The sequence below is a fragment of the Semicossyphus pulcher genome, unplaced genomic scaffold (assembly GCF_022749685.1).
Source record: "Semicossyphus pulcher isolate SPU_LCO1_2020_fin unplaced genomic scaffold, fSemPul1.0.p SCAF_12, whole genome shotgun sequence".
NCBI classification, from domain to species: Eukaryota; Metazoa; Chordata; class Actinopteri; order Labriformes; family Labridae; genus Semicossyphus; species Semicossyphus pulcher.
In genome coordinates, this window is record NW_027211626.1 from 22,246,422 (window position 1) to 22,264,308 (window position 17,887).

The window sequence follows — 17,887 nt, forward strand, 5'->3', positions numbered from 1 at the left end:
TGTTGGTTGAGATATGTTGTTAGTATCTCAAAATAATGACTTAGCAACCCAATATTACGACTTTGTATAATTCAACTTAGTATCTCAATATTCCACTTAGTATCTCAAAATAAGGACTTAGTATTTCAATATTTCGACTTAGTATTTCAAAATAAGGACTTAGTATCTCAAAATAATGACTTAGTATTTCAATATTTCGACTTAGTATCTCAAAATAAGGACTTAGTATCTCAAAATAAGGACTTAGTATCTCAATATTTCACTTAGTATAATTCGACTTAGTATTTAAATATTTCACTTAGTATCTCAAAATAAGGACTTAATATCTCAAAATAATGACTTAGTATTTCAATATTTCGACTTAATATCTCAAAATAATGACTTAGTATTTCAATATTTCGACTTAGTATCTCAAAATAAGGACTTAGTATCTCAATATTTCACTTAGTATAATTCGACTTAGTATTTAAATATTTCACTTAGTATCTCAAAATAATGACTTAGTATCTCAATATTCCACTTAGAATCTCAAAATAATGACTTAGTATTTAAATATTTCACTTAGAATCTCAAAATAATGACTTAGTATTTCAATATTTCGACTTAGTATCTCAAAATAAGGACTTAGTATTTCAATATTTCGACTTAGTATCTCAAAATAAGGACTTAGTATTTAAATATTTCGACTTAGTATCTCAAAATAAGGACTTAGTATTTAAATATTTCGACTTAGTATCTCAAAATAAGGACTTAGTATTTCAATATTTCGACTTAGTATCTCAAAATAAGGACTTAGTATCTCAAAATAAGGACTTAGTATCTCAATATTTCACTTAGTATAATTCGACTTAGTATTTAAATATTTCACTTAGTATCTCAAAATAAGGACTTAATATCTCAAAATAATGACTTAGTATTTCAATATTTCGACTTAGTATCTCAAAATAAGGACTTAGTATCTCAAAATAATGACTTAGTATTTCAATATTTCGACTTAGTATCTCAAAATAAGGACTTAGTATCTCAAAATAAGGACTTAGTATCTCAATATTTCACTTAGTATAATTCGACTTAGTATTTAAATATTTCACTTAGTATCTCAAAATAAGGACTTAATATCTCAAAATAATGACTTAGTATTTCAATATTTCGACTTAATATCTCAAAATAATGACTTAGTATTTCAATATTTCGACTTAGTATCTCAAAATAAGGACTTAGTATCTCAATATTTCACTTAGTATAATTCGACTTAGTATTTAAATATTTCACTTAGTATCTCAAAATAATGACTTAGTATCTCAATATTCCACTTAGAATCTCAAAATAATGACTTAGTATTTAAATATTTCACTTAGAATCTCAAAATAATGACTTAGTATTTCAATATTTCGACTTAGTATCTCAAAATAAGGACTTAGTATTTCAATATTTCGACTTAGTATCTCAAAATAAGGACTTAGTATTTAAATATTTCGACTTAGTATCTCAAAATAAGGACTTAGTATTTCAATATTTCGACTTAGTATCTCAAAATAAGGACTTAGTATTTCAATATTTCGACTTAGTATCTCAAAATAAGGACTTAGTATCTCAATATTTCACTTAGTATAATTCGACTTAGTATTTAAATATTTCACTTAGTATCTCAAAATAATGACTTAGCATCCCAATATTTCGACTTAGTATAATTCGACTTAGTGTCTCAATATAAGTATAAAATATGTCACCTGCATACTATTACTGTAATGTTAATCTGGACAGTATCATGTGTAACAACACAATAAAAATTTCTCACTACATTTTGTCATTTGTACAAGTAGATTTATGAGTCCTATATGAAACACACCAGAATTTAGCTTTTGTTGAGAGCACAACTAAATACAGGGGAAGCTCGCTCTGCATCCGCCACTACAGGCGCAACTCTTTTCTGATAACAGTGACAGAAAGCAAGCTAGTGCACAACTTCCTCATGGTCGGTTTACGTTGAAATATTGAGAAAGTATCTCATTATTTTTAGATTTGTATACCAGGTGCAGAACTAGAATTTTCCTCTGGGGATCAATAAAGAATTATCTTAAAATATTAATATACTAAGTCGAAATGTTGAGAAAGTTATAATGACATACAGGATAGTTTTTTTTTCCCTGTCCAAGTTACAGAAACACAATGACACGCTTTTCATTGTTGCCTTTTTCCCCTCTTTTTAATTGACTGTGAAAGACTCTGTGACTTATGTCTGTGAAAGGTGCTGTATAAATACAATTTGCTTGCTAGCTTGCTAAACAGTGAACCTCCAGTGTCTGCAGGCTGTTTATGGACGAGTGGGAGTCAGTTTGTTCACTGTGATGTGGATCAGATTAAGGCGTCCAGCGACACAAAGACCCCTCTGTTGAGCTGCTGAGAGTGTGTGTTCTCAGGTTAGAGGGACTTGTGAGGACTCCTGACAGCTACCAGCTTTGTGAGGACATTTTGGAGATCCTTGTACTGCCTGTACGGTGCAGATTAAGTTTCAACTGGGGTTAGATTAGTGCTAGACTAAGGGTTTAAAGTTAGGTTTAACATGATAATCCTCGTGGGAGTCAGTGTTAATTTCATCAATGAAAACTATGTCAAAAACGTCTGTTTTATGGCCTTTTTACATCAGAAACAAGACCTCAAATAAATAAGTTTCTTAAACGGTTTAATATCAACAACTGTTCAAATGATGCAGTATTTATCTTAAAATTACATATTAGGTATACATACTTAAACTTAATGAAACTGAGAATACTTTGATACTTTTACTTTTACTAAATGATTGAAGCTCTGGATACTTGAGCATTTTTAATGTGGTTCTTTATGTACATGAGGCTAATAATACTTCTGTACTTTTACTAACTTAAACTACATAACCTGAGAGTAGTTGTGTGCTTTAACTGTGATTCTGAGAATACTTGTCTAAATAGGATTTTTAATGTTAACTTGTAAAGGAGTTCTTTACAATGTTCTCATGCTCTTCTGAACTTCTTCTACTCTGGTCACAGATTTCAGACTACGTACGCACCCTCAGCAGCAGCGCAGTTTGCTGTTTTACAGGACTGATTCATCATATTTAAACTCTCTGCTGTCAGCCTATGTGGCGCCGAGCTGAGGGAAACCCTCCATTTGACTTGTTAAACAAACTGCAGTGACGGACAGCGACTTCAAGTCGTAAAAGGTGTAAACAACTTTAACTGAAATAAAGAGGATGATGTCAACAGTCAGCAGCGTTACAGGTCTGTCTTTAAACTCAATCAAATGACCGAAACTAATCTGACAACTTCTGTATTCTAACCCTGCTGACAATCATTTTAGTTTCTTTATAACTATGTGACTTTGTTATAAATAATGCTGCATTACCCTTTTTTGACTGATCAATTATTTCATCTATAAATAGCTAATAATAGCTTTGAATACAAATATAGACTAAATTTTTTTTTACCCCTCCAAAAATGTACTTTTTAGTCCTGAGTAGTGTCTGCAGGTATCCGAGGCACTTAGACTGAGGAGGTTAACAGTGATAGTTTGAACCAGGACAAGAGTTAAACTTGTGTTTCAGTCATCTGACACCAACACTCAGATCTTTGGGAAGTCTTCAGGTTTCTTTACTTCTCTCTGCCACATTTGACCTTTCACCTCTCACTCTCTTCCAGCATGGACACAGTTATCTCCTCTCTCTACAAGATCAATATCAAGCAGATCAATAAAGTATTTTAACGTTATTTTTTTGGCCTTTATTAGATAGGACAGCTGAAGAGAAACAGGAAACGTGGGGAGACGAGAGTGGGGAATGACATGCAGCAAAGGGCTAAGGGAGGGAGTCGCTGCTTCCAGGACTGCAGCCTCTGTATATGGGGCACCTTCTCTACCGAGTACCGACTGAGCATGTTATGTAGTCATTTCTCTTTTAACTTTTTGAACAACCCTGCCTGCCCCCCTTCAGTGGTAAGCTAATGTAAGTTAATAGCTAAGCTAACTTTTTGATTATAAAGATGTTCCTCAAAGCACACATTTAGGAATATGTACAAGACAGACAGCTTGCTAACACTGCTAACACTGGCGCTTCACTTTGATGCAGACTAGTACTTTAGGTTACCTGGGAAGGCTGGCCTATTAGCCGCTTAGCTAGGTTGCATGAGCAGCCTGGTTAAATTGAGGTTTGTATTCTGAGTCTCTTTGCAACAGCAGCATTTAGTTTGTACATTCAGAATTACTTTGATATTGTTGTTGCGCTCCTGCTAACAGGTGCTAACTCTTTTAATCTGGTGGCAGTGGTTGAGATGGCTAGTTAAAGAGAGATAGGGCGCAGCTGATTGGTCTAAAGGAGGAGAAGCTGTGGCTCAGACGTAGAGCGGGCCGTCTTCTAATCAGTAAGGCATAACCATTGCTGTGTGTGTGTGTGTGCGTGAATGATTACATTAGTTCCTGACGGGCAGCTTGGCACTTTGCGTAGCAGCTTCTGCCACCAGTGTATTAATGTGTTTATGAAAGGGTGAATGTGACATGTTATGTAAAAGCACTTTGAATGATCGGAGGACTATAATTGCATGTAAGTGCAGTCCATTTAGCAAAGGTTTCATTTGACTTTACCTTCATATCATTACAGTACTTTCAGATTTATATCTGTTCTCCTGCAGCACAGTTGGCATCATAATGTGCTTTAAGTACCAAAAGAAAAGGTGATCATTATAAAGATGGTCTGTCCAGAACAACGTGTATCCTTTCACTTGTTTATAATTATTGATGCATTAATGTACGAGCATCAGCATCTGCTGGGGAGATGTATCTGTAATAATACATCATGTATTAGTCGCTTATATTCAGTTTTATTACTGTGAAGCTGCAAATAAAGTAATTACATAAAAGTAGTACTGTAAAAAGTATGTATTAATATGTTATTTTAAGATAAATGAGGATCTAATAAAAGAGACACCATTTAATTTTAATCACTTATAACCTTATCTAACCTTTGTGTTTACCTTTAAGATGAATAATAATAATAATAATAATATTAATACATTAAGAACTGTTCAACCTCTGTATGAGAGTCACTTTATATTCTCAGCTTCAGTTGATGAATCTCTTTGCCACCTGCTGGCCGTCAGCTGTCACTGTTTCTAATTTTTTTCCTGAGTCATTTCACTGACATCAGCCAAAGCTCAAAGGTCAAAGGTTGTCCTGACAACAAAGGGATCACATCATCGGGCGTGTCTGAAAATGATGATGAAAACGTAGAGAGATTAAAGAAGTTTTAATGTAAAAAAAAGGAAAATAAACAAATTAACAGCTAAAAAAGTGCAAATATTTGTGCTTTTTTTCATTTTGTGTTATACTTCAATGACCAGGCTGAACGAGCCTCATGACACATGTTAATCTTTGAATTAATTTCGTCTTAATCTCAGAAACATAAGACACAGAGATTTGTGTGAGTTTTTTTTCATACATTAGAGGAAGAATCAGAAGTCTTTCTGCAGTGATTATTCTTCCTGCGAGAGGACTGTCAGCATCAGTTATCAAAGGAACACGTGCTCCATGAGCCCCGCTCCCTCCAGGTCCGGGGACAGGACTCTGGTCCCGCTCTGGTCCAGCAGGACGGACAGGATGACCTGGCTCAGATCAGCCCGGTTCAGCTCAGAGCACAGAGACGCCACATCGGTCCAATCATCCACTGAGGACGTGCTGTCCTCCAGGATCACATCCTCCAGAACCCCTGAGAGGACCAGACACAGCAAGGTCAGAGGGGTCAGAGGTCACCTCAGGTCAGGTGTAATTTAAATCTTATTGGCTCCTTCCTATTGATTTATTATAAATCTTTTTTTTTTCCTGCTCTATGGTGTCAAAAGCTACAAAACAAACATCTCAATCACTACATGTTTACTCTGACTGCAGCTGGCCTCGTGCCTGCTGACAGTTTGTGTTTACCTCGTCCTCTGCTGACAAAGCTGTGCAGCAGCTGCAGAGCTAGCTTCTGCTGCTGGGGATCCGCCAGCAGAGAGGAGAGGGCCACGCCCGCTGACAAGATGGCTGCCTGGCCCTGCTGAGGCTCCATTAACAGTTGGAGGAGGGGGAGGCTGGGGGAGCGATGCAGAAGCCACATACAGTCCTCTGGGAGAGAGAGAGAGAGAGAGAGAGAGAGAGAGAGAGAGAGAGATTGTTTCTGTATTATTAAACCTGGGCCCTATTTTTACTCAGCTGTAAACGTTTCAAGGTAATATTTGGGGTAAAATGTGCTGAACAAAGCATGTTCACTAAAGTGCTTAACATATACTGTATGTCCCCACAACATAAGCAATACATGTCCACACACACACACACACACACACACACCAGCTGTATGGTCCTTGCAGTTCTTCATGAACTCAGCAGCGCTGTGGATCAGGCCTCTCTTGCACATGCTCAGTGCAGTCTTCCTGTCCAACCTGCACGTCTCGTAGGCGACGGTGGCCAAAGCCAGACACAAGTCAGCCACACGGGCGTTCTTCTGAGCATGCTCAGTCAGGATGTCGCCCACATCTTCAGAGCAGGTCAGTCTGAGAGGACAGAGTGTGAAGGCCTGAGCAGCAGCAGCAGAGATGATAAAAACAGTTTGATTGTTTGTTTGTTTACTTGTTGTGCGTGACGGTGTGGTTGACGAGCTGTGTGTCCCCGTGCTGCAGAGCACAGCGGACCATCTCCGTGGAGAGAGCAGCCGACAGCTTTTCACCAGCAGGGAGGGTCATCAGGAGGGCGTGGAAGAAGAGCAGGAGAGGGGGGACAGACCCCGGGGAGCTGCTTACACCTGAGAGAGAGACAGGTGATAAATAAATAAAAGATAAACAAACAGTTTTGGCCTGATTTTCATCAGACATCTGAGACACAGTAGAGATCTGACAACATGTGACAGTAAACAAATATGTATATTAATGTTAAGGATGTCTTGTATAACATGAGGGGGCAATTACATGTTCACAATATCATTTTTCAATTTCATTTCTGGATGGAGAGACTGTACCTTCAGTGATTGTATAGAAGTCTACGAGAATGCGAGCCTACTTCTCACTTGATTTATAACCTCAGTCTACATTTTCCTTATCCTTAGACTTTAGTTTCTATAGTTTCAAGTGTTCTTCAATACAGCATTATATTCATTTTGTAAATCATGGTCCCATTTAGAGTAAAATAGACAATAAAGCAGGGTAGGCCTTAGCATAGGGCTACCTTTTGTTTGAAACCACTAAGGTGGCCCAATGGGGCCAACAACTAACAAAATGACCCAAAATTAGCTCCATGAAGCACCTTAAAAGAGTCAAAATCCATGGGATTTATTAATAGACTCACCAAGGACCAAGTCATTAATGAAAGACTAACTACGGACAAAATTATCAAAGCACAACAACACAAAAATCACTGTCAGAGAGGCAACAGGACAGCAGCCCCACATCAAAAGCCCCTCTGAGGTCAACACTTTTTAAGCCCTGTTCCAAGACTGTTGCTGTGTTGGAAATGCCATACTATCCTAGCAGTACGTACTGATTTGGCCAAAATGTAGTCTGGAGTATGCAAACAAAAGCAAAATGTGCAGTACGCCAAAATTACCCGGATGTTGTACTGATTCGAAAAAATCTCCAGTATGCATCGGACCAGTCTACCTCGCCTACTGTATCCCATAATGCAAATCACTGGAACGTCACAGCGGCAGTTGAAATGACGGACAGCAGCAGCATGCAGTATATAGTATGTAGTATATAATGTAGTATGTAGTATAAAGTACGGCATTTCGAACACAGCCCAAAGTGACCTGTAGAGCTACAGACAACAGGAGGGGAAAGGGACAAACTGGTCTCTGGTCCAAATACAGTATACAGTCACTTCTGGCTTAAAGAACCCAAGATGACAGCGGCTAGAATGCTGATATAAGGCCTTTGACCAGCAGTCCACAAACCCCAGGATAGCACGTTGGGGGGCGTCCACTTCCTTTCTACAGCCTAAGATCAGGGTCATTCAACTTTAAGCTTTTTCTTTTTCCCGTTTTAACATTCAGCACACACACAGTTGTTGAAGGCTCATGTTTCTCTGGAACAGAATTCTTGTTGAATGAAAACGAGTGCAAAGCGTCAAACTAGGAATCTGTCAGAGTGAATCAGAGACTTCCTACACCAGCCTTCAATTTTCACTCTCTTTGGTGACACAAGCAGTGATTACGAGTGTTTTTCTGGACCTCGCTGTAACAGAGATCCTCGCTCCTGGTTTGTCTTCATCTGAACATTAACACTTAGACATGCACTTGTCTTTAATCAGTCTTTTCTTTCTAGCTCAGCAGAGACTGGAGAGAACAGTACACTGCTTCCACCTAGTCTCTCTAGCGGACCAATCGCTGCTTGACGATGGACTCAGCTTGTGATTTTAATTCCTGGGAATGTCAGATCCCCACTTCATAATGCCATAGGCTCATTAACCATTGTGTTATCTGATTCGCTATAGACTTAACAAACATTTATTTAACTGAAAATCTTCAGCATTATAACTTTGATGTTGAAATTTCACAGGTGAGGACTCTTTTCTCCTTGGATTAATAGTTTCATACCAACAGTACTAGTGTGTGATTTAACAGTGTGATAACTGTGTGTTATATCTTTAAAGTATTTTTCTATCCATGCCAATATGGTTTGTAAACGTGCTGTATTTTAGGTTCCAGAAACTAAGGAACCGGAGGAACTAAATTAAGAAACTGAAAGTCCCCTTTAGAAAGTTCCTGTTTCTGTGAGGGAAATTAGTTTGATGGGATAAAATTTGGCAGCGACTATTGGGACGTGCATAAAATTCTGTATATACTGTGGTTAAATTTGAATTTTTGAATGACTAAAGGGAGGCTGGATGTCTGTCCTAAAAGTGAGTTTTTAAAAACTGTATTGCATTACAGTGAAACTGCGACGAACCTCGAGCAGAGAGAATAACAAACACAAAAACTACTACACGTACCTCAAATTTGCACTCAATTGCATTACTTTCAGTTCAGTGCAGAGTGAACGTACAGACTCACCTTTAAACACGTCCATGGTGTCGACGTTCCTCAGGACCCCTCGAGGAGACCTGGCAGCGTGCAGGGCTGCTTCCTCGTACTCAGCCGCATCAAGGAGCTCGATGAACCTGTGAGACAGCGACAGAGGAGAGATTCAGAGAGGCTGCAGAGTTCACATGAACTCATCAGAACATGTTTGTGAACGCAGCACCTGTCCAGGTAATCTGTCAGGAGTTTGGACTCGTCCACTCCGCTCGGCTCTTCGTCCTCAAACAGTTCGGCGTCGATGCTGCGCGCCTCATCGTCTGTCACTGCAGCACACACATGGAAGATAAAGAGGTTAAATATTTAGCAGTTATAAGAGAGCTGCTCCTTTGTTTTAAAAGTCTTTTAATATACAGTATTAGTGTCTCACCACCGCCACGTCTGAGGTTCTCCAGTGTGGAAGACAGGAGTTCCTCCAGAGATACCTGCTTCTTCTCGTCGTCCCAGCGGGACAGACGGTCAGACACAAACCTCAGACGCTTGAATCTGCAGACAGACAGAAAGAGGAGCGAAAAGAGGAATGAAACCACATCCTGCTTGATTGTACGGCTCCATAAATGGTATAAGTATCACTGAGATTAGTGTAGATAAAGCCACAGCAGGTAAAGAGTCTTCTTACAAGGCTTTCAGTCTGTCGTTCTCGGTGCTCAGCTGGTCTCTGTGCTGCTCTGCGGTCTGCAGCTTGGCGTCCAGCTCAGCTTTGACCTCCACAGAGACGCAGTGACTCTTCCTGTCCAGGAGAGCGGTTCTCTGCACCTGGAGATGCTTCAGATGTTGATCGAGAGCTTCAGGATCCTCTGACTGAGAGACCGTCACACCTGGGAGACGAGACAGATGTGAGCTTGAAGCATGATTTTAAACTGAGAATATACAGAGGGAACAACTGCCTGCAGACGCTGATTCTTACTGAGGTTATGTCTGCGCTGTCTATCTATTAAGATCGTAACATTGTTTTGCTTGTTCAGCCCTTTTTCTCTTACCTTACACATTAGTATATGAGAAGCTATTTCGACCTCTGGTTAAGTGAAATGGGATCTGTTGCTCTCTTTTTAAATACTGATAATAAATGTGGAATAAAAAAATGTGTGAAAAGAGAAAAAAGAAAAAGACATTCTTGTTAGCTTGTTTCATGGCTGCTGCCAAACAGACAGAGTGGCTTCTAATACTGAAGCTTAGGTATAACTAACAGCAGTACCAGGTATCCACATGCTCTGCTCTCTATGTGATTTCTGTCTCTCGATCTCCTTCTGAAGTTCTGCTGTTTCCCTCTGAAGGACAGAGAGTCTGGAAAGACACAATGATTGATTTTCACACATTAAACATATATCTTAAACTACCTTCAATCCTGCATACTAATTTCATTCTCAAAATTTGCCATCAAATCAGGAAGACACACAATCCCAGCTGTCATCGGGTGAGAGGCGGTGTACACACTGAACAGGTAGCCAGTCAATCACAGGACTGACACAGAGCCAAAGTTGAATTCAACGTTTTCTAAGAATGTCTCCTTAAAGTTAAGACTAGATCCTGGTAAAAAATAAAAGTTATTCACAAAGCATCTCAGCCCTGAAGAGAGCTCCTAAGGTGAGAAACTGTAAGGAGTAGTGAGGAGGACTTTTAAGAGGCTTAAGAGTTTCTTAAGCAGAGGAGAAAATGTCGGAAAGACGGAGAGATAGGAGAAAAGTTCTCAAAACACTGAATAACAGTGAGCTAATTAAACAACAGCCTGCAGAGTGGATCGTGCAGGGATCATGTTTGTGGTAGATCTCATTAGAGATGCGACGCAACAAAGCGATATTGCCAGAAATGAAAGTGATCACAACATTAAAATATTTGGCAAGTGGAAAAATGCAAAGAGCAGCAGTGATGACTTGGGTCTGTCGCAGCCGTCAATCAGCAGAGTGATCACAATTACAGGGAATAGGCATGGGTATAGCGGGCTTGGGTATGGGACGCACATCCGTATTATTGCAAGGGCATATTTTAATTCTGCATTTAAGTGAACTTTGACAGCAGTTACAAGTAAGAGGTAAACTATCTCACCTGTGAGTGCAGACTCCCGTTTGGGTGCTGCAGTCTCCCCTCTTGCTTTAGACTTCAACACATAGCAAAACCACTGCTTTTCACGCTCCTCACTAGTGCGCACAACCAGCGGAAGATGCATTTATCTGCTGCGCTACATTTTCCCATGCCTGCCTCTTGGTTTGAGCTGTAAACCTGGGGCCGAATTTATGTTTTAAAAGGGTTTTTCATTCATCAACTATTTGTGATAAACGTAAACACTGTCCCTCCGTCCAGTTGGGTTTTCTGCTTCGTCTTGTTAAATGCCAGCTAACGAGCTTCTAACAAGCATATAGGCTGGTCAGCATTCACAGAAACGGATGAAAGCTGAGCCATTTCCCCTCTTTAATATAGATTAAGTACTAAAATTAGCAGCATGGTAAATAAATGCGATCAAATAAATATAACTAACAGCATGTGAAGATGAGCATGTTTTTCAAACATTCTGTAGGCTGTATACTTTAAAGTGTGGCTTACAGTTTAATGAACAGAGATGTTCAGTACATAAAATGGTGTTCATAATTACAATGTCTGAGTAAATTCTACGATTGGGCCGATAGATTTCACTGTCCTTCTCTGCCCATCATCACTGACAGAGCTTTTTTTTTGGATCAGCCAATCACAGCTTCTGAAAGAAAGTGTCATACCTAGCAACGTGGTCAACCACGCCTCCTCACTAAGATAAAAGTTTCTGTCTCTTCCTTGCACAGAGTTGCTCTGAGAGTGTTCCTAAATCACCCCTAAGCTAGGACTACTTGATATAAGTTTTTGTTAGCAAAGTTAGGAGCTCTCTGAGAGTATTCTGAGAATGTTTGTGAATACAGGCCCAGGTTTTCAGGGCCTTTAAAGGTAAGAAAATGTCCTCAATATCAGGTCTAAGATACTATTTGATCCTCACAAAGATAGCTTTGTGATTGACATAGTCTAATAACAACAATCCACACACACACACACACACACACACACGCACACACACCTGTCCCTCAGCTGGGCGGCTCGTCTCTGGCAGGTTAACAGTGATTTTGGGTGTGATGTTGAGGCAGCCAGGGTTCGCTGAGTCTCCCTGGCCTCATCCTCCCTCCTCTGCAGCATCCTGATGACATCATCATACTCCAACTTTATAGTCAGCAAAAGTCTCTTGTAGGCTGTCGCTCGTCCAATCACCTGTGGGGGAATGGGCGAGGAGGAGAACAACAGATTGTATAATGGGGTCAAATAGCAGTAACAATAGGTTTTTGACTTGTTAATGTAATTCTCTTTATATTGCTTAAGCTTCTACTTACACAGTTGATAGCTCAAAATTGGTATTATACAATTGTACAAAGGTGTTACTTTGGTCAGATATAATGCACATTATGATATAGTTGTACTAGCAGCAATAAGAGCACAAGAACTGCAGCTGCATTATGATGAAATAAATGATTAAATGTTGGCTGTTTCACTGCAGGGGTTAGGCTTAGATGTGTCTAATATTTATTGGTTCTGTGAGGCACATAACCCAGCATAAAACTGCAAAATGTCACTGTTTCATAATTTCCTGTCTTTACGTTACACTAGGCCAATTGGTTTTAGTGTAAATTGCATTTAAATGAGTGAGGTATCAATAATTTCTTCTCAATCTAAGCAATTCAACAAATACCCTTATCTTGCAAAATGTTTTTCCTTTAATAGAAAGTGACACTTTTAACTGATATCTAAATTTTGCACAAGCTGGCAACTCAAAGCTTGTTTTCTTTAATGGTTTGTAATTCATTTAGCTATAAAAACTGTTTAATTATTTCTTTAAAAAGCTATTAATAAATCCACATGTTACTCCTAATAACCCTTTTAAACAGTCTTACTAGAAAGGTGTACAAGTTGTGCTCTATCATGTTCAGTTGTAGTAGATACCTTATTAAACACAGAGCGGTAGATGATGTAGCGGAGTTCGTCCGGGCCCTCTGCTGGACACTGCAGGTACTGTATCTCGTGTTCAATAAACTCATAAAGAGACTGAAAAAAACTTTCATCGCTCCCCGATATCAAAATGTTGGGTGTTGGATGTCTCTCTCCGCTTTCTGAATATGAACTGCTCGACTTCTGTGGCTCACTCATGTTTGTTTACGTTTTCGCAATGAAACTTTTGCTCCTCTGCTCTGCCAGTAAGCAGTTTGCTCCACCGTTGCTATAGTTACCGTGAAATGGTTTCTGGGAAATGACGTTCTGAAATGATTTAAGTTATAACTTTATTTAACATTATTAATCTGCCGTGATAATATTTGCCACAATTGTGGTGCCGATACGTTTGACAAAAAGACGCTAAACGATCACAAACCGAGTTTTTGTTGATAGTTTCGATCGGGCACTGTGACGGTCACCTAACCCGTGCAGACGCGTGCAGAAAACCCCGTCGCTCGCTCCGAAAGCCCTCTTCTCATGATCCGCCATTAGGAGTGAGCCTGTGGTAAGATCGTGCTCTGTGTTTCAACCGATTATTCTTCAAAATAATGACTTTATGAGCCTGTTTCAAGGAGTTAAAAGTTTTAAATATATTTTCACTTGTAGGTGGGTTGAACGCCAGGATGCAGATTTTCGTCAAAACCCTCACGGGGAAGACCATAACCCTCGAGGTGAGTAAGCCGGGGTGTGATGGAGGGATGCGGTGTTTAGCGGCTGCAGCTAACTCCAGTTTGACTTAATTATCTGCTTAGTTGAGCTAAGAAATCAACATATAAAACTAAAAGTGGCCATACATCAACTGCATTGTTCCATAAGTGTCTTTTATCGCCGTCTGAATGGACGTCATTTCCTGTATTAACTTTTACATTCCACTGTGTCGCTAAGCTAGCTGTTAGCAGCTACACACAGCACTGTAAACACGTGTGGAAAATAGCAGCGGACTAAAGGACTTTTTTCACCACCATAAAGCGCCTATTAACGTTTCGTACTGAATAAAACTTCATGTGGATGTAAAATCATTTAAGCGTTTAATCTTTGTTAATGTAGTGGTGATAGTTTCGACCGGAAGAAAGTGTCCTGTCTGACCTGACTTCTCTTCTCGCAGGTTGAGCCTTCAGATACTATTGAAAATGTCAAAGCCAAAATCCAGGACAAAGAGGGTGAGTACATCTACCTAAATTGCTGCTATGCGTTTTTCCTCCGGTGGCAGATCGCTTGAGTACCTAAAATTAGACTTTACTGATTATTTTTGCTTTGTAGCTGCAACAATCATTGGATCAGATATCCTCACAAACTTCAGTAATCATTGATTAATATATTTTTTCAAAGCACCAATGCCTACAAATATCGATTCTAGATTTACAAACAAGGATTTTTGTCTTGTACAGCTGTAAGCTCAATGTTTAAGTATGAAAAAGACATTTTAAATAAGTCCAATCTTAACCCAGGGATTTTTAAAAAAAAGCAAAATCTGATAAGTCTGATCGTTAAAAAAATAAATATTTATGATTCACCTATGGATGGATTTTAGTTATTATATGTAAATGTAAAAGATAATCCTGTAATTTAGTTCTACAGTCAGTTGTTTTATTCAAAGTAATTCGGTAACATTGAGGTTTACAGCAAAGATTCAGTGATGTGGCGTTTAAGTGTGAAGTGTTTAAGATACCCGGCATAACCAAAAATCTAAATTGATGAATGTACTGCCAAGTTACTCCAGACTCACTTAACAAGATGATGTGTGTTCTCAGCTCATGTTTTTAGTATAAATGCATAGTATGCACCTGTTTTGACCTGCCTGGTTCAGTGTTGATGTTTGAGTCTTGTCTGCAGGTATCCCTCCCGATCAGCAGAGGTTGATCTTCGCTGGAAAGCAGCTCGAGGATGGACGTACGCTGTCTGACTACAACATCCAGAAGGTGAGCCACCGCGACCTGCTAAGGAGCAGAACGACGCTCAGACTAGGGCAGTTTTAAAATTCAAACCTATTTCACAATAAGGGGTTGTATCACACACAAAGTGAAACTTAAGTTATTCTTCCATCTCTAACATGAACGCAGTGTAAGATATGAACATAATGGTGCTTCACTTACGTCTTGTTTGCCTGAGACAGCTACGTACCACCTCAAGTGATCTCATTAGATCACACTGGAAAAAGATTTAAACAAAATTGAGACCAACTACAACTTGCTGTAATTGTTTGCAGTGAGAAACACAGTAGAACAAGTCTGGATAAGAAAGTTGAGCCTGGTTGTCTGTTCTTTAGTGACAACTGGAGGTGAAACTACCCACATTTTTAGATCTATAGTAGCAAGCCAACATTCATTTCAGCGTTATGATTACGTTTGCTTTGGAAAATTGTCAGCAGCTCCCTTTTCTCTCATTTGCTGTTGTGGCTGTCAACATGCTGACTTGATCAAGATTTTAAATGTAAAATATCAAATAAGTTTGAAATAATCAAAGAGTTTCAGATGAGTTTGAAAGATATTTTGAGGTAAAAAGATAAGACTTGCAAACCCTTACATTACCAGATAATCTAAGGGAAACATCAGGACAGACAGAGGGCCCAAACCAGATTCCTGCCCTTGTTGGGAGAAATGAATTTGGTATTCATTCACACAAATATTCCTGTTCTATAAACCAGCTGGTTAACACAGTGAAGCATTTAGCAGCTAAAGAGCCAGATTACCCACAAGCGTTTGTGCACACTAAGACTCCATCTTATTTAAGGTTCTGTTTCTTCTCCTCTTCAGGAGTCCACTCTGCACTTGGTGCTGAGGCTGCGTGGTGGTGCTAAGAAGAGGAAGAAGAAGTCCTACACCACCCCCAAGAAGAACAAGCACAAGAGGAAGAAGGTCAAGCTCGCTGTGCTCAAGTACTACAAGGTAAGAGTACTTCAGTCTGGAACTGCTCTGTGAAGAAAGTCAGTTTACTGTCTGAACTAATTGTGTAGCTTTCAGAGTTGCTTCAGCCATAAAATAAAACTCTGAAGTACAGTTTTTAAAACAAAGATAATCTTTGTACTGATGAACATTTTCCTGCCTTATTCTTTGTATAAACTTAGTTGTTGGATTTTAAAATGTACATTTTTTTCTAACTTTCCAGGTGGACGAGAACGGTAAAATCCACCGACTGAGGCGTGAGTGTCCCGCTGATGAGTGTGGCGCCGGCGTCTTCATGGCGAGCCACTTCGACCGCCACTACTGCGGAAAGTGTTGCCTCACCTACTGCTTCAACAAGCCTGAGGACAAGTAGACAGGGACACTCTGATGGGCGTTAATAATAAAGACGAAAATGTTTGACAAAACTTGAAGAGTCTGTGTTTCTGCTTTGAAAGGATGCACACCAGCTGTCTAGATGGTGTTATTTTATATAGCTCACTTTTTAACAAATGTGACTAAGATGAAAACATTTTTAAAGGTGTAACAGCTGCAGTGACTATATGTAAAACAGGTTATAATTCTAAATAAACTGGGTCTTAATGCATTGACATGGATAAAGCCAAAATCTAAATAAGTTCAGTCCAAGTATTATTATATATATGAAATACCTTATTTCCAGAAATCTTTTATGTTAGAGAATTAGTTACTTTCTTGGAAATAACTAGGATTTTGGGTACATAACTACATTGTGTTAGCAGTAGAAGTCAAATTGTACGTTTTGCTGTTGATAATTCCTCCATCACTGGCGAAGTGTCAAATGGTCTTGGATGTATCGCGTCATTGTGAGCACAAATTGTTTACAGTGGCTCTGATTTCCATCACACTTTTCTAGACTTGTTAAATAATCTAGTTCAGTAACCATGAAATTACTGTATGGAAATAGAATTTCCAGGAATGAGACAGCACTGAAAAATTGAAAGACAAATACTTTTTCATACAAAAATTGTGACTTTCTTGTACAAACTTCCCTAATAAGTGCTTTGATTTGATATATTTTTTTTAGAATTTGAATATATTTGTGTGTCAGACTTTTGGTTGATTAGACACATTTTACTCTGGGGAATAGATATTGATAGACAAAACAATTATTTCTTACTTGAAGCTTTACAAAAAAAAAATCCTCATATTTTTATTAAAAGCTCACAGATTATCTATCTTGGTACTGCTTATGGTGAAGGATTAATTAATTAGGGTATTAATACAGTACATTATTAGTTATTAGTATCTTCATACCTGGTTCTTGTGTTTGTAAGATGCAGTACCAGCACTCGTCCAGCAGGTGGAGCTCTGTACTAAGACATCTTGCAGAACCACCAGAAGTTTCACATTTCATCGGCAGCTCTTTCATCAGTCTGATTTGTTTGGGTAAAAGCCAAACTAAATCTAAAGGTCAGGAATAACGAAAAAGCTTTAAATCAAAATTATTCGATTCCTACATAAATTAAAATGAGGTAAGACACCAAATCATTACTTTTCTAGCAGAAAATTGATTTAGTGAAACTGCTTATACCTGCATGCCTAAATTCTATTAAATTGTAAGGTGGGTCCAAATGTTGTTTTATGTTTATAAAGATGGCTGATCAAAATTACATTTTCAAAATTCTGGACAGAGATGGGCTTCCATACAGAAAGTGAGAATCATCAAACAAACAGCAGGTGAACAGGTGAAAGAAGCAGAGTAGACGCTGTGAGTTTGTGTACTAAAATAAGGTTATTTACTTAAAAATCGTTACATTGGACAGACTGTATACAGAGTTTTTCATTTCCTTGGTAAACTCATAAGGCACCGAACCAGATGCTGTACAAAACAACAACAACACCAAAACAAAAAATATTAAAGATTTACATATTAGAGATTATTCCTATACGGGGTTGTTTTCTT

At 38.7% G+C, this 17,887-nt stretch overlaps 2 protein-coding genes across 2 annotated transcripts; one reads left to right on the plus strand and one right to left on the minus strand.

Moving 5' to 3' along the window:
• Positions 1 to 5,534: 5,534 nt before the first annotated feature.
• LOC138589037 (clathrin heavy chain linker domain-containing protein 1-like) lies at positions 5,535 to 13,219 on the minus strand. The gene is made up of 11 exons (XM_069659312.1): positions 13,016 to 13,219; positions 12,102 to 12,289; positions 10,260 to 10,348; positions 9,684 to 9,882; positions 9,435 to 9,550; positions 9,231 to 9,330; positions 9,041 to 9,147; positions 6,628 to 6,799; positions 6,349 to 6,551; positions 5,944 to 6,126; positions 5,535 to 5,731 (listed from the first exon to the last, which is right to left on the minus strand). Exons 1-11 carry the CDS (start codon positions 13,217 to 13,219, stop codon positions 5,535 to 5,537), a joined length of 1,758 nt encoding a protein of 585 aa, XP_069515413.1.
• Positions 13,220 to 13,521: 302 nt separating this feature from the next.
• rps27a (ribosomal protein S27a) lies at positions 13,522 to 16,370 on the plus strand. The gene is made up of 6 exons (XM_069659227.1): positions 13,522 to 13,568; positions 13,670 to 13,734; positions 14,169 to 14,223; positions 14,897 to 14,982; positions 15,817 to 15,948; positions 16,169 to 16,370. Exons 2-6 carry the CDS (start codon positions 13,687 to 13,689, stop codon positions 16,316 to 16,318), a joined length of 471 nt encoding a protein of 156 aa, XP_069515328.1. The 5' UTR covers positions 13,522 to 13,568; positions 13,670 to 13,686; the 3' UTR covers positions 16,319 to 16,370.
• The last annotated feature ends 1,517 nt before the right edge of the window (positions 16,371 to 17,887 follow it).